We start from the raw sequence: 24446 nt of genomic DNA on the forward strand, positions 1-24446 counted from the left end.
TTTTTTTTTGCCTTGGGAAGATGGGGTGGGGTGGGGTATGACACAACCTTTCAAGTCTTAATATTCTGCCTCCAATATTCCCTAACTGTTGTAAAGGTTGTAGGTGCCAGGCAATCCCGCCAGGGAAAACTGAAATCTAATACTCCTATTAGGAACTCCCAACGAAAACAGGGCGCTGAAACTACCCCTGGGCAGCAGGGGCGCGGAAACGTGCTGCTCCTCTCGCCTAGGATATACGGTACAGGGGTGCAGGGGCTGGCCCTGGCTTGGTCCACCTGCCAGCGCAGTTTAAAGTTTCTGAGGCTCGCAGGAGCACAATGACTTGGATCCAACAGCCTAAATGGCCAGGAGGCTATTTCTGCCGGACCCAGGAAGCCCTTAAACTCCTGCGGACCACCTCCTTGCCTGCGCCCCTGCACCCGCCCGCCCTCCTCTCTCGCTGACCAGAGACGATTTTCTGAGGATCCTCTGAAAGCTGGGGGATTTATGGCTGGAAAATGAAACGACGCTGCTGGAGGATGGCCACATCATTATTTTGGGTCGCGCGGGACCAGATGGGCAGCCGGTGAAGGGCGCGGGGACGTGATGGACAGTTTTATAACGTGATTTCCCCCCAAGAAAGCTGGAGCTGGGGCTTCGTTTCCCTCTATTTCCTCCCTGTCTGTAGCCCTTGCCTTCTCCCCGGGCTCTGCAATATCAATTAAACTCAACTTCGCAGCGGCGGGGCCGGCAGGGGAGAGGATGGATGGGGCTCTCGAACCTCGGTAAGAGCCGGGGGAGTGACGGCGACCAGACCTGGGACTGCGGCTGGGACCCCGCGCCCTGTGCAGCCTGCGGGGTGAACACGCGCAGGCGGTGGCTATGGGGCTGATGGAGCTCTGGACCCGCCGCGGATAGACAGACAGACAGACAGACAGACACCCCGGCGGCTGGAGGGGCCTCTGACCTCAGGGCCCCGCTGAGAAGCCGCTGCCACCTCGCAGCCGCAGCCTTTCCCTGCTGTCATCCCCGCTCCTGAAAAGCCATGGAAGACGCCGCGGTGCCGGACCTCAGGGACATCGAGCTGAAGCTGGGGCGCAAAGTGCCCGAGAGCCTGGTGCGCTCGCTGCGCGGGGAGGAGCCGGCTCCCCCGGAGAGGACCGGGGACCCCTGCGGGGGGAGCGGCGGAGGCGGCTGTAGCAGCAGCAGCAGCTGCTGCAGCCTCCCGCCCTCCCTGTCGTCCTCCTCCTCGTCCTCCCCAACCTCGGGCTCCCCGGGAAGACGCAGCCACTCCAGCACCTTGGAGAGGCTGGAGACCAAGCTGCACCTCCTCAGGCAAGAGATGGTGAGTGTGGGCACGCCGGCTGTGGGCAGGGGGGCCTCCCCGAACCTCCCCCCAAAAATGGGGAGATCGGAGATGGGAAGATAGGGCCTGGGAGAGAGGGTGGCCGGGGCTGCAGGGGTGGGCTCTGATGCGTGGGAAACGAGGGGGAGAGGAGCACACAGGGGGTGCAGGTCTGGAGACAGCCGCTGCAAGGCTTGTTTACCCCGGACTTTGCTCGGTTCACGGTTCGCCCAGAGAGCAGAGCCTGCTCCGTCCTGTGTGCTTCCCGATCGCGAGGACCTGGTGCTCCCTGGCTCTGACCCTTTAGCGGCCGGAGCGCAGTCTCTCCCGGGCACCAGTGCCCCCAGGGTTTGCAGTCACGACAGCAGCATCTGGGGCCTGCTCCGAGCCATTCACACTTTAGGTTCAATGAGGTGGCTCAGGCCGTTGCACTTTTATTAGAGAAACACTTCCGGGTTTGCCGAGAGGTGGCGCCGCGGGGTCCCCGCAGCCGGCCCGCCTCGCTGGCTCCCTCCTCTCCCACCTCCGCGGCCTCCGCCCCTCCGTGCAGCTGCCGCTCCAAGGCCACTGCTGAGCGGCTTCTGCACAGCTGGCTCTCAAAAACAATGGCCCACTCGTCCTGCCCTGGATGTTCTCATGAAGAGCCTGTTACGCTGTTTTGATCCGAGAGAGCAGGTGATCTCCAGGCCCAGGGATCTGCTAATCACCACTTCCTACCCTGCCCCCTCCACCCTCAATCTGCAGTTGTGTTCCCTGCTGTTTGCAAATGCTACAGTTAGCCTGAGAAAGGGAGGGGAAGGAGTACTGGGACGGGAACACTCCTTATTCCGGGTGGATTTAGATAAAGGCACTTGCCAGAAGCTCTTGTGCAAGTCACTTCTACGTGGCCTCAGCTAATTTGTACAATGAAGTGATTGGAGGAAAGGATTCCTTCCCGAATATTTTGAGGAAAATCAACAGCATTTTCTACCAGGTTGGGGAGAAGTAAAGTTGAAGTGGGGGGGGGGGGCTTCTCAAGGGATGGTTGGAAGGATTTTCTACGTAAATGATGCTATCTGCTGGAGCTTTGCATTAAAAAAGAAGTCACCAGAGGTGTTTCCCTCCTCTTTTTGCAGTTGAAACACTCTGGAGGGAATGAATTCCACAGCCTAAAGTAATATTGGCAATCCTATGAGCACAAAAAGCCAGTCTTCAATATATGTCCCATATTCAGAATTTTCACCACATGTAGGCACCAGGAAACACTCTAAAAACCTCTCTCAAGTTCTTTAAAGCCATTCTGTATCTTGTATGTCTCAAGTATTCATTTTCTCCCTACATGGAATGCCCAGAGGTTTAAAAATATATAGCTATAGCCTTAGCCCCATGCCTCAGTTGGTTGGAATATCCTCAGGTACACCAAGAGGTTGTGGGTTCAATTCCCTGTCAGGGCACATACCTAGGTTTCGGGTTTGATCCCCAGTGGGGGCCCATTTGGAAGGCAACTGATCCAGGTTCTCCTCTCTCTTTCTCTGTCCTTCCCTCTCTCTTTAAAAAATAAATGAAATCAGTCCTAGCTAGTTTGGCTCAGTGGATAGAGCATCAACCTGTGGACTAAGGAGTCCCTGGTTGGATTCAAGTCAAGGGCACATGCCCTGGTTGCAGGCTCAATCCCCAGTAGGAGGTGTGCAGGAGGCAGCCAATCAATGATTGTCATCACTGATGTTTCTATCTCTCTCTCTACCTCTCCCTTCCTCTCTGAAATGAATATAATAGATATTTAAAAATAAATAAATATAATAAAATAAACATATCTTCAGGTGAGAAATATATATGTGTATATATATACACACATATATATTTCTCACCTGAAGATATATATATATATATATATATATATATATATATATATATATATTTAAAGAGGTTATACATATTCGTTATTCAACAAATATTTACTAAGCATTTATTATACCTGGTAATTTACTGGCTGCTGAAAATGCAAAATGAAAAAGTCAAGGAGACCTCTCTATTTTAAGGCTCTCCAATTTCTTGTACTCATTTCCCATTTATTATTTTTAGTATATCAAGTCAAATGTGTTCTGTAACTCTATAGGGAAAAAAACAAACAACAAAAAAAACCCCAACATTCACATCTGGTTATTAACAACTAAAGACACTATTAAGGAGGAAAATTTCCTCTTATTCTTCTCGGTTCTTTGGCTGGTCTAACAAGTACCCTGACATAAGACAGATTAACAAGAGAAAAACAAATTTAATTTCACATGTACGGTAACCCCAATAAAATGTGAGACACAAGGTCAAGTTCGGCGGTTGAGGCTTATTTGCCTCTCTGAGAAAAGTAATGGGATAGGGCCCTAGCGCTTCAAAGGGGAGAAAGGTATTCTCAGGCCAAGAAGAAGAGCAGATGTTTGGAAATTAGATGTTTGCTGGCTTACAGACGGGTTGTTCAGATAAAAGTTATCTCTGGTAATAGCTCTCTTTCTGAACCAGGCCCCCTATCTAAATTCTTTTAGGTAGTTAAGGGAGAAGTAACATTTTTTCTCCAGCCTGCTGGGTCTTGATTGTCTTCAGCTCAAAATAATCTAAATTCCAAAGTGGTATATATAGAGGTCATGATTCTGTTCCTCTTCAACACTTTCTAGATATATCTGTTTCTCTTAATGAAAATGTCATAGAGTTAATAAAAATCAGTTTCCCTAAACCAGATCTTGCTACATATAATGATTATGGTATATTAAGAAATAAACTTTAAAAAGCAAGCAGAAACAGTAACAGCAGAGGCACATTGCTAAATTGACTATCCATTATATTTCTATGTAAAGCATCTATGCGCTTAGGAGAATTCATGCCAGAACAGATGACTTGCGCTCAATTTTGTGCTCTAATAAAGGTCTCCACTGAGCACATGATAACACTGGCCATGAGACGTGAGAGAGAAGGGACTGACAACAGGTATATTCCCTGGCCAATGAGAGAGTTTCCCCCCATTTTACATAACTCTTTGGTTGCTCAGCTTTAGCATAGTTGCAAAAGCAACAGATTTGTTTTCATGTAGACTTGGCAGTTTTCTTAAAAACACCGAACAGATGCAGTTCTTCCTATCTTCCCTAGGATCTCCATGTAAAGAAATTTGAGCTACAATCTCTTAATCATGATTTGTATGTCTTTGTCTATCCTCTACCATGAGCATTGAGTTAAACTTCGACCCCATAGTTTATGCTCATTATTTTGAGTTGTTCACAGATTTTTCTTCTGGATAGTCTAGAATTATCAGGCTTTGATCTTGCCTTCATAACTCCTTCCTAAGAAATACCTTCGTCATGCACACTCCATTCTAGAGACTTCCAGGAATTAGCCTCCTTCTTTTCCTATTTGAATGGATGTGTATACCATGGACACGATACAGTCTAGCCTTGTAGGGAAGATTCTTTCCATGCATATGACTTTATCATTGTCTCTCTCATCTCCTTTTATGCTTTTTTTATGAATCATTTCTTTAACTCTTATTAGTTAATGTTATAATCCATGCTCATAGAGGCCTGTGAAATGCATTGTAATAGAAGAAAGTTGAAAAAGGTTGAAGAAGGGGGGAGAATCTGTTTCTGTGATCAATTTTCTTAATGTTGAAACTCTTATTAAGAACATAAATAGCACCATACATAATAGAGAGGTGGGAAGGAAAATATTGCAAAAAATTTTTTTCAGAAATATCAGGATGTTTGGGGGAGGGAGCAACTTTTCCCAATGTATAAAGTATTTTTATTTTTAATTTAAAGATGAGGAAATTTGACAATACAATAAAAAAGAGCTTCACATAAGAGATGTATAATAAAATTGGAAATATATTTCAGACCTCTTATACAAATTATGTCCAATAATATTTGGTGACTACTTTTCAGTTCACAGAGTGTTTTAATATCTGTCATATCATTTGTGTCTAAGACCATACTGGGAAAGGAATTCTTTTCTTTCATAGTTTACAAATGTGACCACTGTGGCTAAGAGAAGGTTGAGAAAGCAGGCTAAGGTCACACAGCTAACTAGTGGACAGAAACTTAACTTATATCATCTGAATCCATGTACTGTGTTTTTATGACCATTCTGGTCTTGTATCCCAATAATTTCCCTTCAAAATATAGTTTTATAAATCTGTGATATCTTATCATCCCCTAAAGTACTAAGAGACCAATCAAAAGAATTCCTCAGGATGCATGTCTGGGGTTCAGACAGGGGTTCATTCAACAACCAACAAATATTTATTGAGTGCCTACTATGTACCAGGTCTGCCTCAAGTCATTGGGAATATAGAACAAAATGCCTACCTTAAAAAGTCAGTCATCCAAGGTCTGTTATATTTGAAATTTTCTTCCTACTCTCTATGCAAAGACTCCTTTTTTTAAGAGGGAGTGTATTGAGTATTATATAGGTAATATATAATACTCAATACACTGTTATGAGTATTATATATTATACTTCTTTCAGTGCATAAAGATTCCTTTTGCAAAATTTTCTTAAGAGTGGGAATTTAAGCATTACTTATCAAATAGTATTACTCTAAGTTCTAGAATATCTCAGAATATCCAAATCTTTTCCAATAATTATAATGTCTGTCAGAACCTGCATTTTATTTCTTAGTGATTAATTTTATATTGCACTTTTACAATACGCGTAAAGAGTTTTAGTTCTACTTCAATGCATCCATATCATACATCTAGCTTGAGAGTGAAAATTATCTACATCAATTTACTCTGGAAGTAATTTGAAATGCAGGAGATTATAAAAGCAATTACTAAAGAACTAGAACCTGGAATTAGAAGGAGTCTAATACACCTTCCCACATTTGCCTTTCTACATAATTACTGTTTACAAAATCAAAGTAGAGTTTGTAAAGAAGTACGTATTACTGTTGATGCCATATTTTGGATTTTAGACAACCCTTTATTATGTTGGGATGGTTACTGAAGTGCCACTATAAAAACTAATTTGAAAATAGTGTGTCCTGATTTCCATATTTTTGCCAATTATTTGCATAGCAGCTATGTAGTAGTGAGGTAAAAACCAATCTTAAGTTAGTTATTTTTTTTCTACTATTAAAGCATTTAAATACCTCATCCAATTCATCAGCTCTTGCTTTAATAAAGTTTTCTAGGCAAATACAGTAGTTGACACAAACATATCAAGTAATATTGGAACATAAATCAAAATGTTATCTTTCAGAGGGAAGGCGGGGTGGGAGGTTGGGGTGTGATTAGCAGGAAACTCACATGAACATATGCAAGGCCCTTGGACACAGAAAAATCTTGTGGTGAAGACCTGGGAGGGGCAGGTACAGGATAGAGGGGATCAATGGGAAAAACAAAAAAATAAAGGGGATACCTGTAATACTTTAAACAATAAAGATAAATGTAAAATAATAATATAAAATAGTAAAAAAAAAAAAAATGTTTCTCCTACTGATCTTTTTCATGTGTGTTCCCTGTGTTAAATGGCTTATTTTGTAGTAAAAAGAAAAATTATTGCCCTGTTTAACTGTTTGGCTCAGTGGATAGAGCCTCGGCCTGCAGACTGAAGGGTCCTATGTTTAATTCTGGTCAAGGGCATGTCCCTTGATTGTGGGCACATCCCCAGTAGGGGACGTGCAGGAGGCAGCTGATCTGTTTCTCTCTCATCAATGTTTCTAACTATCTCTCTCCCTTCCTCTCTGTAAAATCAATAAAATATTTTTTATTGAAAAAGAAAGAAAAGTTATCTTATATACCCTCAAAAAGAATTTTACTACATGAAGTTCACACTTGCATCAGCTATACTTCAACTTAAGTAGACAACAAGATTTATATCATTGGTGCTAAAATTTAGTTATTTTTTTCAGTTGGACAAAAACTTAAGGAAAGCCCTTTGATATATAATTGAGAAGCTGAAAGTAGAATGCAACTTCCTTGATGAGTTCACAAGAGAGATGAAAAGATAAAATGGAAATATAATTTGGCCAGAGAAAGATTACAAACAAATACATCAGCAGGCATGTGATACCATGACGGAGATTAGACAGAAATGTTGAGACGAACAGATAAAGCTGAGGAGATTTCTCACAGCAAATGTGCCTTGTGCAAGGAATTAAAAGTCCTAATAACTATGTAAATTATAGGCTTGATTAATATTAGGGATAAAGACATAAAGGAGATCAGGAAATCTGATTCCTAACAGTAGTTTCTTCCGTCATATTGTACATGGAGTATTATTAAACTTCCTTACTCTAGTAAACAAATCTCATTGAAACATGTTTCCTAACACAGTGGCTCAAAATTAATGGCAGTGCAGGCAAAGATAGTAATGTTACACAGACAGAACGCTGAGGATTTATACATAACTTGAAAACAGTGACATTTCCAAAAACCGGATGAGCCCCGCCCTGTCCCTAGGAATGTATGTTGAATGATCGGTACACTCATGAGGAACATATTCTGACAAAAAAAGAATTGCCTCCCATTTTTATTCAAGTTACACAACCATACTGCCCTGATCTCGAAAGACCACATTTTACGCCAGTTTTAAAACTGGTTATGTTCACTTGGGTGATTGCATCAAAATACCTTTTTACCTTCCACTTTGTAGTGGTGAGAAACAATTGAAAGACTTTTTCACACACCAAGACTTTAGCTTTTAAGATACTACTTATGAAACTGGGATTAATGTCTGGAGTCTCTGGGATCCCTGAGAATGTGTTTCTATTTCTCTAAAGGACATGTTTTTGTTGTTCTTCTGTAAAGGCTGTTTATTCATTACTCATGTGGTGGACCTCTGGTTTGCTGGAGCCTTCACCGGCTTTGGAATCAGACAAGCTAGGACTCCAGTCACGTCTAGAAGACAGGATATAAACCAACAGGGCCCAGCAGGCTGGCTGGGCCCAGCACTCTATCCCTGCAGACTTTAGCTCATCTTCCATGGTCCCTCATTCTAGCCTTTGCTCTCGCACTCGCTGGTATGTGGCACTGAGCAAGTTATAATACGATTTCTTTCTCACATAGGGATAAAGGCATCTCTACCAAGGCACTATATTAACTCAATGAAATAAGAAAACCAGTTATTGCACAGGCATTCAAAAACATTGAGAATGATGGCAGTTAACAGGTTTTATGTCAATTACATGGCTGTTCTGTTGACTTTAGACAAGTAGCCCTAGATGGGCACCGCGGCTTTGTGACAGGCGAAAGCTTAGGCACCTCTTCTGCCAAACTGTCGTAGCGTCACCCATGACGTTAGATCTTCCATAGGGACCACCTTTCTATATAAAAGCAAAAAAGAAATATGGGCAGTCTTTCCCCAGCTGGAGTGCAAGCAGAGTATAGTAGCTTAGGTTAATGAACCTAATTACAGTATCTTAGGTAGTCTAAGGAACTGGAAACTATTATTTAGTTCCTTATAATGAGACCTTTCATTCATTCATTCAACTCAATTATTGTGAATTTATTTGGGTGACATTGGTTAATAAAATTGTATAGGTTCCGGGTGTACAATTCTATAATACATCATCTACATATTGAATTGCATTCACCACCCCAAGTCAGGTCTTCCATCACCATATAATGAGATCTTTCTATGTGCCACATACTATGTTAAACATGTTATATGTATCATCTCATTGAAATCTTATAGTTATCATAACTAAACATAATTTTCACAGTTATCTTGTAAAGTATTGAGGTTTATTGTTGATGCTTAAGATTACCAAGATAGTAAGGAGATGAGCTAGGTTGTAGTCAGTATCTGAGCTTTTTTTTTTTTAATTTACCTTTATTGTTGAAAGTACTAAAACTGTACCCTCTCTTTTCACATTGACCTCTTCTAGACTCCCTTCTCCCCCCAGGATCTGAGCTTTTAACCATGAATGTGGTATTACATTTCATGCTTCAGAGTACCTCTTTGCTTTTGTTGACACCTAGGATTAAATGTACATATCTGCTTTTCTTTCAGAATTTCAAAATATTAAATAGTTTAAACCATATGCTTCTTTTCCATAAGCTTTCCCAGGAGGAATAACTAAAGACATGGATGTTTATATGTAGCTATTTTTATTATTATGTCTATTTATTATCAAATTTCTATGTATGTTAAAATGGCTATACCAACATGTACTTTTTTCACCAGTTTATCTGTCATAGGAAAAAAATGGAGCTACCAGCCCAACGAGTCTCTTTAAAAAATTTATCTTTATTACTCAGAGTATTAGAGATGGGCAGTCTTTCCCCAGGTTAATGAGCCTACTTACAGTATCTTAGGTAGTCTAAGGACCTGGAGACTATTATTTGGTTACTTATAATGAGACCTTTCATTCATTCATGTGGTATTACATTTCATGCTTCAGAGTACCTCTTCCTTCCCCACTGACACCCTCCACCCCAGGCCTTTACTGCACTAGTCTGTGTCCATGGGTTACACATATATGCATATGTGCATTTTATATCATAGATAAGGAAACTGGCTTACAGAGGTTAAGTAACTTGACTAAGTCACTAGAAGTGGTTTCTCAGCCATTTATTCAAACAAGAACATGGTGGTTCCAAATTACTCGCAAATCATACTATATCTGAGTACCAGGAAGTGTGCTCATTTATTGTGCATGCACATTTTTACAGTAATTTCATCTCACATCTACCGATGGATCCTTTGGTATTTCTTCAAACACATTATTGTTTCCTTTTTTAAAGTTAAAGATAGGCTCTTTCATTATAAAACTTCCAGAAATATAGATATACTGAAAAAGGAAAATTAAAGTCTCCCTTCACTTATCCTCAATACTTTAGCTCCCCCATATTACTGTATACCCCAAAGGAAACTGCCGTGGAAGCTTGGCATGAATCCTCTCAGGCCTTTCTCTATGTCTTTGCCTGCATGTATACTGGATAGTATATGTTCACCCTCACATAATTTTGGTGTTATAGATTTCATTTTCCTTACTTTATTATGTCATCTGACTTGCATTGGATGACTACATTATGTCAGGTAGTACTGTGAAAAGTTTTCATCTATATGTTGTTATATTCTTACCCCACACCCACTTTTGAGGTAGGCACTGTGGGGTGTTAGGTAATGCAAACAGATTTCTGATAGAACTTAAGAAATGTTTATCTAGTTAATTTTTATCCTATTTTGTCACTTCTCATATCAAGCTCAACCAGTTACTAATTAAAAAGCTGCCTTGGTTGGCTCAGGCAGCATGCCCATGGCAGTGAAGCCTATATTCTAACTAACACTTCTTAGTCTTCAAAATGTGAATTCCATCAGTCAGGAGTCGGGCACACTGGACTGTCTTTAGGGGCAATAGTTTAATCCTGACCTCTGATGCCTTATGATTAATTTCAGATTTTCAGGGGATAATTCCTCAGTTCTAAGTTCTAGGGGGCACATCACATTCACATGCATGCCCCCCTCTACTATCAGCATCAGTTTTTCTTGAATAATTTTTAAGGTTTAAAAAAGATTTGATGGATACCATGGATTCTTTTTATGCAAGCTAAAAAAAATGGTCAGAATTATCTGTTTGTAATTAAAATTATGGAATTTTCTCTCTGTATGGTAACTTAGGACTTAAGTCTCCAACTTTCCATGTATTGAGAAGAAAAGTCCCTCCTCACAACTCACTTTATCACAAGTTTGTGTTTAAGTCCAACTTGGTTAGGCAGTTAGGCAGTAAGGCTGTTCAATTCAGATACCAGTAGTTCCTTTACTGACAATTTCATGATAAATAGCTCCTATTGGCTTTTTATTGGAGTGAAGTTTATTTTGTTTCCAAATTTTCTCTTTCATAAAATCTTAAATTATAATGAATAAATTCTAACATGCATTCATTGAAACATGCTAACCATATAAATGATCTAAAGTGGAAAATAAAAGGTCCCCACATCCCTTTACCCAATTTCCCCTCCTTAGAGACAACTACTAAGAATAGTATTTTATGTACCCTCCTAGAAATTTTCTGAACACATGAAAGCATACCTTTGGTTTCTTACATACTTTAGCTATAATTATACATATATTTTTGTGACTATACGTGCATGCATACTTTTCAAATTGAAACTCTCAGGAGCTCGTGTTGCAGCTAGTTTTCTAGATTCAGCAAACACTCTGGTATTGATTATAGATATATATTGCTCCAAAGCATAACTTACAGTGCTGCCACTTTGGATAGATTACTGACAAAGTACAGCAGTCAGAGACAATCACTATAAAAATATTGTAATGAAGTGAAAATACAGAGTCAATAATCTCTAGAAATAGAAAAGAACATCATAGGGTGCTCTCTCTCTAGCCATTCCCTCCCCCCTCTCTTTCCCACATAACTATATATCCTAACCTCTAAGGGACCCCATGAGACTCACAGCCAGGGGAGTGGACAGGGGCAGCTAGGTCCCAGGCTGCTCTCCCTCCATGGAGCACACCCAGGCCATTCCTTCCCCTTCTCCTTTCCCCACAGGTGTGCATCTCCTAAACTCCAAGGAACTCTGAGACTTGCAACCAGGGGAGCAATGGGCAGAGGCAGCTCCTCCCAGGTTAACTAACCCCCTGAACCCTACTCCCCGTCCTTTCTCTCTGCCTTCCTGGTGAGTCAAGGCAGCCCAGCCTCGGCTCTCCTGTTGCTTCTTCCTTGCCCTTCTTTGTTTTACTGTCCTATGTATATTTTTTTGGTGGTCAATAAATTCTTGCTTGCTTCTCTACAAATAATAATAATAACAACAACAAAGAAAAAAGCATCAAAGACCTTAAGGTAGAAAGAAACTATAGAGGTCATCCAGACCGATTTCCTTCTGGCATGCCAATCAGCTGATAATTTTTTTTCTTCAACTTCTTCAGTGATGGGTACTCCCCAGCTCACAAGACAGAACACTCCATGTTCAGATACTTCTATTCATTATAATTGTTAATTGGCAATTCCAGTTGTTCATTAAAAAACAAACTCATAGTCATTCTCTATGGGGAAAATGCTCTAGCATGTGTGTCTACAAGCCATGGATTTATAATCTAAGATGAAAGCTCTCCAGTGTAAAACACAATAAAAACCCCATGAGTTCCTCCTGGGTTTCTGTGTATATATGTAAAACAAAGGATTTTCTTGCCAAATGAGAAAAGAATGGCAAAGCCATGTCTTGGCATGAGTGGAGAGAAACAGGTACTCTCTTCACTGCAGCTAGTAGTGTGTATGTTCAGGGTACCATTAGAGGTACACTTGACACTGTATTTAAAAAAAGAAAAAAAATATCCTTTGACATAGCAATTCTGGTGCCAGGAATACTTAGGACAAATATAGCAATTTACTTACCCTAAGAAAATAATGAATATGCACACATAAATATAGTCTGTAATTTTGGTATTATTCAAGAATGAAAAATAAAAGTAATCTCAGAGACCAGTAATGGTGGGTAGGTTATTTATGTGCATATGATAGAAATTTAACTATTTAAATTATATTATAAAATTATTTATGAACAGGGAAACAGTTTTGGATATACTATGCTTAGGAGAAAAGGTTGGAAATAAAAATATCCTATAGTATTTACAGTAGTATCATTGGATGGTAGAGTTTATGGGTAATATATATATTTTTTTTGTTTTGTTTTTCTATTGAGCTCTTGTTTCATCCATTTCCTCTACACCAACCATGTCAAACTTGCAACACGCAGGCCACATACAGTTCACAACAAATACTCATGACCGATTACTCATTTATTTGAGCCCTTTGTATTCAGTATGTCCCTATTGAAATAAACCTACATTGCTATGAAAATTGAAGCTTTTTTTTTTTTTTTTTTTGCGGCCCAAATAAACTTAAACCTTTATTTGGCTCATGTTATCCTTTGAGTTTGATATGCTTGTTCTACACTGAGTATATTTTGTATTTTGTTAAGAAAAAAAAATGACAGATAAAATTTTAAAAATTAAAAATTATATAATGTGTGCTTCAGAATAAGGTAGAGTTGAAATGAAGTGAATTATCAGCTAAATGCCTTTAAGCTCATAGTGAGTTTAATATATAAAATAGCTGGGATTCAGCCTGCTAAACAGAAAGAGATTATTAAGCATTAGTTTTTCTGTCCTTCCCATCGGATTAATAGCTTAACTCTTTGGTGCTTGTAAGAAAAGATGAGATTAGAATTGTTTCTACTACTCATTTTTCTCTTTCTTCCCTTTATTCCATTTCAAAGAAGAAGAGAGTGCGACTACATGCGAAATAGCTTCTTGTCCTTCACGTACTAAGTCTGAGTTGCTAAGTTTGTCACTGAGCGCCCTTGCACAGAAGTAACACCTGGAATGCTTAGTGCCCAAGTAAGAATTGGCCACTGCAACTTAGGAACGTCCTCTCTGTAGAATAAGGTGCATTAAAAACTGACGGACCCTCAGGATTTTAGTCACAGTGGCTGATGCTAAACATGGGCAAGTTCACCAAAGAAAGGTGATGAAGTTGACTGCTACTCTCAGAAATATTTACACACATTCTACAGTCTCTTCACATGAGTGGAACATATTAGGACTTGGATAGATGTTTATATACATTTTTAGAGAGAAAATTTTCTGTTCAAAGTGCAGAAAAGCATAAGAATCTCAAACCACTTTCTAGTCTTCTATCATTTTAAAAGGTGATAATAAAATTGTGTTGCAAAGAAATAATACACGAGGAACTACCAAGTATCACTTAATTTAAAGACTGAGTTCAGTGATTTTAGTCACACTATAAAACTTAATGATTTAATGGTAGACTAAATATTGTTCACGGAAAAGAATATTTCTGCAGTAAAAGCACATTTACTAAATACGTTTATAAATGCATTTATTTATCTCTAGGACTAAATGTTTCCATGGAGCAAAAGTCTGAGAAAATTCTATGTACATAATTTCATTTGTCACTTTCCTGTTTTGCAAGTTTTAGGCTATATATTTCAATGTGTGATTAATATTACTATCTTTTTCTCCCTTGCTATTATCACCTTGAGGGCAGAGGCTATGACTAATCAATGCTTACCTATATAATAAAAGCCTAAGTGACCCTTATGGAGGAATGACCAGAAAGACTGGTCGTTATGATGTGCACTGACCACCAGGGGGCAGATGCTCAATAGAGGAGCTGACCCCTGGTGGTCAGTCCACTCCCTCAGAGGGAGCGCCACTCAGCCAGAAGCTGGGCTCATGGCTGGCGAGTGCAGCAGCAATAGCAGGAGTCTCTCCTGCCTCCGCAGCAGCACTTAGCCACAGCACTAAGGAGCAGCGAGCCGAGTGGTAAAGAGCAGTGAGTGCACATGTGGTAAGGAGCAAGGGGTCCTGGACTGCAAGAGGGTGCAGGCTGGGCTGAGGTACTCCACTCCCCCAGTGCATGAATTTTGTGCTCTGGGCCTCTAGTATTTCCATAATGCCCAGCCATTATTGAGGGATTGAGCACTGAACAACTAAATTGAAGTACACCTTAGTCCTGCTTCTAAGTGTTGTGTTTGGAATGCTTTAGCAACATTTCCTTTTTGATTGGAACATAGAACCAGTCCCTCCCCTGCCTCCCACCAGGCAAACCCAGTCACCTGCAATTTAGGTTGTTGGTTGAAGAAATATTAAAACATCTTTTGAGTATTTGTTATCGTTCTACTTTACTGAAAGGGGTTTTTAGGGATAAAATAGGCAGGCTTAGGAAGTTTCAGGAATAAGGGGCTCTATGGGGAGAACCACAGGGCTGTAAAGCTGGGAGCTGCAGAAGGTATACATCCACAGAATAAGGGAGCTGCCAGAAGGTATACATTTCCTTAGAATAAGGGAGCTGAGAGCTGCAGAAGGTGTACATTTACAGAATAAAGGAAAGGAAGCCGCTCATTCAGAGAGGGAAGAAGAAGACCACAGGGAATAGAAAAACAATAAGGGAGGAGAGGAGGGGAACCTCACATGAGGTTTGAGCTTTGGAGCTGCTATAGTGACCAATAGGAGGGGGTATCAGGACACAAAGAACTGCAGCCTTTGTAAACCTTAGGAAGAGGGACTTAGTGGGTCTTTCTCTCCCCTTCCCCATATAGGAGTCTGCGCTTGTTTCTCAATAAATTCCCACCTTTTCCTATACCACCTTTTGTCCGTGGCTTCATTCTTTGAATCCACCTGGACAAGGACCGGGAATCATCCTGCCCAGAGAAACACCAGTTCAATTTTCACATTTCATTACTTTAAAAAAAAAAAAAGAAAGAAAAAGAACTTTCCTGCCTTTTTTGAAGCAATACAGCAGAATTTCTTCCTGGTTGCACGATCTACTCTATCCCGAGATACTGTCAGTCTCAGGGGCACTGCCATACCATAGAAATGAAAGGGTTCTTCTCTGATCAGCCCACCAATAAGTGATCACTTATTTTGGCAGCCTAGTTTAGTACCTGGGTAGCATCAGTCATCAGGGCATTAATTATCTGACTCTTCTTGGGCGGGCCTCGGGGACTTAGGAGTACAATGTGACCTGGGCACGCTGTATCTTACATGTCTGAGGCAGGTAAGCAAACTTCAGTGAGCATCACATTATCAACGTCCTGATGGGTAAGCTGGATGGACAGGAAGAAAAAAGCTCCGTGTCCTGAGTGCTCATTATAAGATTCAAAATGGAAAGGAGTTCCAAGGAATCAACCCATTTTTCTGTTTTTAATTTGGAGTTAGTCTCAAAAGATGGGGGGAAAAAAAAAAAAGCCATCAAATATTCCAGTATTGCTACTAAACCAGCAACAGTCCGGGCTTCCTTCTGGACTGGTTTGTCCCTATGTGAGCTTTTTAAACCCTGGTTTTCCCAGCGGCATTCTTTTACCACCTTCCTAAAGCTGCACTAATGGGCTTTTGCTGCTTTTAATCTGCCTCTTTCTTACGTATGTTATCCACTCCACAGGAGGAATTCCAGATATGTGGCAGGCATTTTTAAAACCCTTTTATTTTAACATAATGTTAGATCTTACATAGAAGCTACAAAAATAGTACCCAAAATCACTATATACCCCTCATCCAGATTCTCCCACCTGTTAACAATTTACATTGACCTCATTCTCTCTCCTCCCTATTCTCCCTCCTCTTCCTCCTCTCCCTCTCCCTCTCCCTCTCCCTCCCTCCCTCCCTCTCTCTCTCTCTCTCTCTCTCTCTCTCTCTCTCTCTCTCTCTCTCTCACACACACACACACACACACACACACACACACACAAACTTCCTTAATTTTTTTTCACCTTAAAAAGTGGCAGACAGGGGAGCCATCCCTGGAGCACCTACGCCTTTCTTCCCTGGAGGCATGCATCTTGACTTTTCTCTCCTGAACTCTTACGGGTCCCAGGAGACTTATAACCAGGGGAGGAATGGGCAACAGCAGCTCATCTCAGGCTTCACCCATGAACCTGGTTTCAAGGCCCCCTTTTCTCTGACTTTTCAGTGAGCTGACAGCAGCCCTGCCACAGCTCACTCACTTCTTTCCTATCATGTTTCTAGGGAGCCAGGCTCTCTCCCTCTGCTTCTACCCTAAGTCTTGTTTTGTTGCCCTCAGCTTTCATAAACACACTCTCCAAATGGAAGAAAAACATGGCAGACATGCTATTACTTCTAAATACTTCAGTGAGTATTTCTCATAAACAAGAACAGTTACGGGGCAGAAATGTCCTTCCTCACTCTTGCAGAATCGCAGTCATAATGAATGACCTCCATCCTTTACTGCTGAGTTCAGACCTTCCCTAAGAATATCTTTGAAAGAATGCTAGAAGTGGCTACCTCACATCCATCAGACCAGTATTCAGTTAGACAATATAACAGGTCTACCTGAAGCATAGTAGGGGCAATTGGAAAATACCCCTAGTATGCTTCAACTTCCTGTTGACTTAATGCCAGAAATTCTATTCTCACAAAATCATCTTTTCAGCCAGAGCTTATGTTCCGTATGAAAATATATGAAGTAGCAGCTGGGTATCCAGTAAATACATTTGAATGCTGGATATAGTAACAACACTATTGCCTTCTAGTATTTGAACTGTATGGGAACAAGGATTTGAAGAGCCAGTTTTGTTAAGTGAGAGAAAAGGCCACAGGAAAAGGATATAATGTTTCAGCATTTTTGTCTAAGAAAAGATGTCTCCTATGAGTCATTATTTTGCACTATACATTGTAGTTTACAAAGCATTTTCACATAGGCTATCTTCTTTCCTCAATCCTAGAATTAATGATGTTATAACGCTTCAACAATGAATATAAAACACTTGCTACCTATGTTTCAATGGAATGTCTGTAGTTATATTTGCTAGAATACTGTATTTGCCCAATAAATGGGACTATTCATAATAGTCTTCTGCCTAATACTATAGTTACTTGATCAAAGAGGTAATGACTTAAGCTATACTATCACTGTCATCATGTGCTAAACTCCTTTTGAGGGTTGCATCTAATAGTAATATCCTTATGTTGAATTAACTCTTGAAAAACACCCACTTGTTTTTTCTTTAATCTGGCTGTGTTCATAGTTTTCCCGGAACCATGGCCCTGCCAACTCCGATGAAATGAAATATAATTTTAATTTTCATATTCCACTTCTTAACTTTGAGTTTATTACTCTATTTTTAAATTTGTGTTTGTCTTTGATGTAGTATTGTTCCAATTATCCCTTACTTGGGAGTTCTTAAAAATTAGTTTGGGAACGTCAGAATGAGTATGTGAGAAGAAAGTCAGGATAACTAAGAGATTTATGGTCTTCTTTACATATGGTTTGGTCAGTGGGGAAAAAATGAACTAGAACTTGACAAAGATTTTTTTGGTAAATTTTGGATTTCATGATGAATGCAGACTATGCATTGCTTTAACAGGGACCAAACTTAAATACTCAAGAATGGATCATAAAATGTCCCCCGACTCTTGTCAGTTACATTTTTTCCAATGCCAACCTTCAGTAGTAGCCTTGGAAATTATGTAAATTTTGTAAATTTCATGTCTATAAACATGTATTCTGCTTTAAGGTAATCTTGCACCCCAGGAAAATGAAATCTGTACTGTCTGTCTACATCAGTACACTTAATGTAAAATAAAACTATTGTCTTAGGTGTTCGTATTATTGGTATGATATCTTCAGTTTATCACCTAATCGAGTTGTTTTTTTTATTAGCAAACATATGTGTTGTCCATGATCTTGATCTATACCTTGAAGTACATTTAAACTGATTAACATTCTTTATGTGATGCTAAGTATTTTTTGGATGTATTTGGTTATTCAGTGGCAGTAATTTTTTATTACTCTCCTTTCCAACCATGTTAAAATTTACATTTATAAGTGGAATTAAAAGACTAATTTTATAGAACACGGAAAACATATGTAGTGAAGCAACTGACTGCTTGTGCTTCTATGTGTATTCACACGTGATGAGGTCAGGAATTTTGAGAGGATCTTAATGGTGATCACGTACTACATTGATGTACACTATAAACTTATTATAATTATTATATTATTATAATGATGAATACTATAACTTTAAAGAGCATCTAACAAGGCAGTGAAAAAGCTTCCTCAAGCAGTGCTTCTTTTCAGCCATGATAGAAAGTAATCTTCTTCGTGAACCATAGCTTTACTTGGCAGCAGACATGGAAAATCAACATGCTTGGAAGCATATTGCCAGCACAAAATGGAACCACTCGCACATTTTTTATTTAATTAATAATGAAATGAGCTCTGAATATGACCATTAGCATTCAGAAAATAAATAGCAAGGATGAACTCATAAATGGATGCCACTTTCTGTATTGGAGCCTTTTAAATAATCATAGCATAACCATCTTATCTTATTGGCATTGATAAGTAAGTAGATTGAAATGATTATTGTTAGACTCTGTAACACTGTTTTATTTAAAACCACTAACTAGTAAGTCTCATAGGAGCACTATCAAATGCTCACATTACTGAGTTGGAAGTTGAGATAGGGAGTGATTTACAGTAGATAAAGACAAGGCCAGGATTTTCTACTTTTCCAAATTGGTTGTTTTGCGTGTCATGGAGTGGCCAATATAAATAGAGGAAAGAATTTGCATTTGCACTTTAATTCCAGAAGTCCAGACATCATTACTGGGGATGCTCAGCAGTTTCATAACATTTAGGGTTGGGTTATTTTTGTTTTCTGTCAGTCTTAAAACAAACTGATTCTATTTGGATTTCACCCAAAATTCTTCAAGGAGTAATGCACTTTTACTTTTTCTTTTTTTACATCATTGAGTTAATTTTGTGACAACAGTATCAAATCACTTGAAAAAGCTATCCTCTCCATGAAAATAAGGCAGTGTCTTTTTGTAAGCAGCTTTTAGTGCTACTCATACTCTCCAACTCTTCTGAGAACAAGTAAGTACATATTACAGGATTCACATACTTGGAAATGTCTAACAAGAATCTGTTTGCCATCTCTTGACTTTACACATGAAATTGCTTTGACTCAGCCAAAAACTTTGGTTGCTCCAATTAAACACTAATGATGCATATCTATAGGAAATATACATATTTCCAAATCCTTACCCCCTGCTGGGCCTTAAAGACAGATGGAAACTCTCAGTTGCACACCATTTAGCTATGTAAATATCCACCCCGGGCACGGTTCACCACCTCTGCTTCTAGAAATGTTACTCTAACAGTAATCAAGTGAGTGCAACACATATTTTTAAGCACAAACCACATCCCACTCCAGTATAGGCCCCAGAAGAAATACAGTTGAAGACATGGATTTCAGATTACTTGCAAACCAATGAGGTTATTAGTAAAACAATAGCAATATTTAACCACCATGGTATTAAAAAAATTCTGGTCTAATTCCAAAGGCCCATGATCTGTAATAACATATAATTTTTATATCAAGCAAATTATATCTATCATAACCATTCAATACTGTGCCTAAGACCTGGTCATTTACATCTTCATGTACAACGCCAGCCCCACCTAAGCTCCTCAGATGTGCCATGTATACTCTTATTTCTTGACATTTGTATGGGTTGTTCTTTTTTGCCTGGATATTTCTTCCTTTCCCAGTGCTGTCCCTCACACCTCATCCAGTCAGCTCTGACTTTTCATCCTCCAAGTCATAGCACGGGTAACATTGCACTGTATATTTTTTCTCATTTTTTTTTTACTTTTTATATCCCTCTCCAGAATGTAAGTTCTTGTACAGCTAAAGCCATGTCCGATATATTTCATCTCTATACATTTAGCAGAGTATAAGAGCTCAGTACTGGAGAAGTGAATTAGTAAAGCTGTCTAGAAAGTGTCCTACAAAGAACTGGTTAGGTAGAGTGGTTACCATAGGTAGAGGGAAAATTAGCCTAGGCAAATTTGGGGGTAATAAGCACTTGTTACTTAGGAATCTCTATCGGGAATGATTGAGGTAGGTGAGAAGGCTATGTGGAAATTAGTGTGCTGAGATAGGAAAGGTAAAATGATCACAGTTAATAGAGAATTCTCAGCTAAGAAGCTTGAATATGGTTGGGTAGGCAATAAGGACCAATTGTAGTTGTTATTTGAGGGAAGTTGCATAATAAAAACTGTGTTATATTTTTACATACTGACTCAATTTTTTTCTTGAGATTTTCTCCTTGAGAACTAAACAGTTCCATGTGTTTTTTATTATGGGATCCTTAAAGTATGCTGTACTTTTGAAATACTCATAAACAAGAAAGCGTACTGTTGATTACTAAGGAATGAAAGTATGCAATAAAATAAAAAATGACAAAATTATTTTTGGAACAGGAAAGAGAGAAGGTTATACTTGTACAAGATATAAATATTCCAAAATGTTCGTTCTCTTCCTGGAATTCCACAATTCCATAGGTTTTATAATTACATGATAAATTAATGTAAATTGCCTTTATTAGAATGTTGATATTTTCTAAACAAAAAAACTTAATAATGTAATGTTTTAATCATTCAACTGTCATTGAATGATCAGCTATTTATATAAATTTCCATGTTTATGATTATGTGATTTATCTTGTTATTAAGGTTTTTCTCATTAAAATGCAACATACATGCCTGATAGTTATTTTAGAAACTACATAAGTTTAAGTGGAAGACAAAAATAATGATTACTCAAGGCCATTATTATATAATTTTTGTCTTATTATATTCAAATATTTTTCTTCTGTAATTTTCCTTTGCAGTGTTGAAATTAAGATATATACCTTATATATTTCTCTTTTGTAGAGCCCATATTTTTGCTTGGCATTGTATCATAAACCTTTTCCGATGTGATTTTCTTAACCTAATTGCTATTGCTTGAGTGAGACTCCATTTTTTTGTGCATTTCTCTGATAGTGGATATTTAACTTGTTTCTTATATTTCTGATGATAACACAGTTCAGGTTATTTCCTTAACAATTCCTAAGCTGAGGGAATAAATGTCATTCCTTTTGCAACATGATTTTCTAATTATTATTATTATTATTATTATTATTATTTTGCAAACTGAATGTTCTAGTAGATTTTTGTTAAGGGGTTCATGAATGCTGTTTTCTGGGCTCTTGCATAAGGAAAGGAGCATGTTGGCCATGGCATTCTGAGACAGGTAGATGTAAGTCTTGAGTCCTGGCTCCATCATGCCATAGTTGTATGACACTAGCAAAGTACAGATTCTCTCTGAGTTGCAATTTAATAAAATATACTGTTAAGTTTTTATGAAAATTAGGTGATTAAAAGTATATGAAGTACTTGTTATAGTGCCTGGAACTAGTGCTTTATTAAAGGCTAGTTATTACTGTCTATGCTATTATTAATGTTGTTGGAATTCTTTGCTGTCACTATGGAAGTTAACCTGGATTAGTTAAAATTTTCTATGTGAGATTACATACACAATAATTAAAAGAGCAAATGCCCCCACTATTGCTAAAATGCATTGTTACCAGGACTCTTCCTATATCTGCCATCAATCCCGGGGCCTTTACCTGTGAGAACTATGATTATTTCCTAGAATTCATACACCACCTCCAGGTGTCCTTTACCTACTTCCTGTGCAGTGAATTCTGATCATTGCAAAACAGCCTAGAAAGACATTATTGTTATTACCAAAAATTGACAATAGCAACCACACTGATTAACTTATAAAAGCAGCACACATAGTGTTAGGAGAGACCAATGCCAAGTTTTAGGTGATTGCGAAGTTTTCTTTCTTTCTTTTTCTTCCTTCCTTCCTTCCTTCCTTCCTTCTTTCCTTCCTTCCTTCCTTCCTTCCTTCCTTCCTTCCTTCCTTCCTTCCTTCCTTTCTTTCTTTCTTTTTTTAAATATGTTTTTATTGATTTTTAGAGAGAGAGGAAGAGAGAGACAGAAACATCAATGAGAGAGGAACATCATCGATTGAGTGCTTGCTGCATGCACCCTTACTGGGGATCAAGTCAGCAACTTGGGCATGTGCCCTGACCTGGAATCGAACCAGTGACCTCTTGGTTCCGGAGTTGACGCTCAACCCCTGAGCCACACCAGCTAGGCAGAAGTTACATTTCTGAATCAAAAGACAGATAGTAGGGAAAGAAAAAATGGCTGTCCCATTACTTTTACTAATGTAGACACCCAAATACAATACTGCTTAAGCTGTATCCACCAAGATTTTAATTAGTAGAAAATAACGTTGAATTCTAGGTAAAGTTTGAGCTTTTATTGCTGTAACTTTGTCTTCTTTTCTGTATTATAATTTAGAATAAACTTTTAAGTTTTAATTTCAGAAAATTCTTTAAGGATTTTATTTGAGTAGGAGTCATATATTTTCTTTAATAAAGAGAGATTAAATCAACCCAAATAGAGCCTTATTTAGGTAATTCATACCTAAGAGAAAACATGATCTGGCACCATCTTTGCTAATTACATGGCAAGTAGTTATATCCAGTAAAATCCAGCTATTATTTAGTATAATGTGTATGAATATAAATACTTGGTTTTCTTTTTTATCATCTGAGTTTATGAATTGTATTTATGGAAAGAATTCCAAGTGAAAAATGGAATATTCCTTAAAAATGAATAGTTATTTAGGGGCTAGTTGACTGGGTAAGCATTCCATCGTAGGATATTTATATAATGTTTTATGGGTACTGAGTCAAAGTTTTATCATAAGCAGAATTCTTATGTTTGATTTATAATAAAAAGCATGTGTAATTATAACATAAAATTTTAAATGTTTCATAGATGAAATTTTCAATGTAGGAGAAGTCATCACCTGAGCAAAGAGAGTGAAACACTTGGTATTGTTATGAATCTGGGTGTCTGGACCTGTCCTGATGCATCCCTCATGTGCCATCTGCTCCAATAATTCTTGCCATCGGCTGCCATAGCTCGTCAGTGGGTATAGTAGATTCCCACCTATATATCTACCTTTACTCATTCTAGATAGATTTTTCTACATGGCTGTGACATGAAAATACTAGCAAACTACTAGCCCTATGTTTTAATAGGACATTTAACAGTTATAAGAAAATTAGGACCCAATTAAGTGTGCATTGCCTTGTTTTCCTCCCCATACTTTCCACCTTATGTGGTAAGAACTGAGAAAAGGGAACCACCCTGTTCCCACTAGTTCTTTTGAAATGTGGTGTGACCCATCTGCTGCCATATGCCAGGCATCTGCTTTTATCATCCTCATTTGTGATCCTTCAAAGATACAAGTGATAAATTAACATTGAATTTATGCTAATTTTTACTGTTACTGCAAACCATTTAATCTGGCAGCAGTGATTTTCAGATAGAAGGAAATACAAGAGGATAAGAATAGAAATGACAATGTATTCCCAGCTACATTTTTTGAATAGGTGTACGACTTTTAGATAGTTGTAGTATCTCCATAACTCCATTTTTTAAACTTTTCATTTAATTTATCGGGGTGACATTGGTTAATGAAATGATGTAAGTTTCAGGTGTACAATTCTATAATACATCATCTGTATGTTGTATTGTGTCTTCTTCCATCATTATTTCTCCTTCCTATATCTATTCTTTTATCTCCCTCCACCCATTCCTCCAGGTAATAACCATATTAGTGTCTGTATCTACAAAGTTTTTCCTCTTTGCTTAATCCCTTCACATATGTCACCCAGCCCCACAACCTCCCTCCCCTCTGAAAACTGTCAGTCTGTTCTCTGTATCAATGAGTCT

General features: G+C 38.8%; 1 protein-coding gene across 1 annotated transcript in view; it reads left to right on the forward strand.

Annotated features, from left to right (window-relative positions):
- The first annotated feature begins 272 nt into the window (after window positions 1-272).
- Window positions 273-24446, forward strand: part of LURAP1L (leucine rich adaptor protein 1 like) — a 44162-nt gene continuing 19988 nt past the window's right edge. Inside the window, exon 1 of the mRNA XM_084898264.1 lies at window positions 273-1324. Within this exon, the coding sequence (XP_084754390.1) occupies window positions 1025-1324 (300 nt within the window). The 5' untranslated portion in view covers window positions 273-1024. The remainder of the gene's footprint in view (window positions 1325-24446) is intronic.

Source organism: Pipistrellus hanaki (genome assembly GCF_964339955.1).
Source record: "Pipistrellus hanaki genome assembly, chromosome: 11".
In the NCBI taxonomy this organism is placed as follows: Eukaryota; Metazoa; Chordata; class Mammalia; order Chiroptera; family Vespertilionidae; genus Pipistrellus; species Pipistrellus hanaki.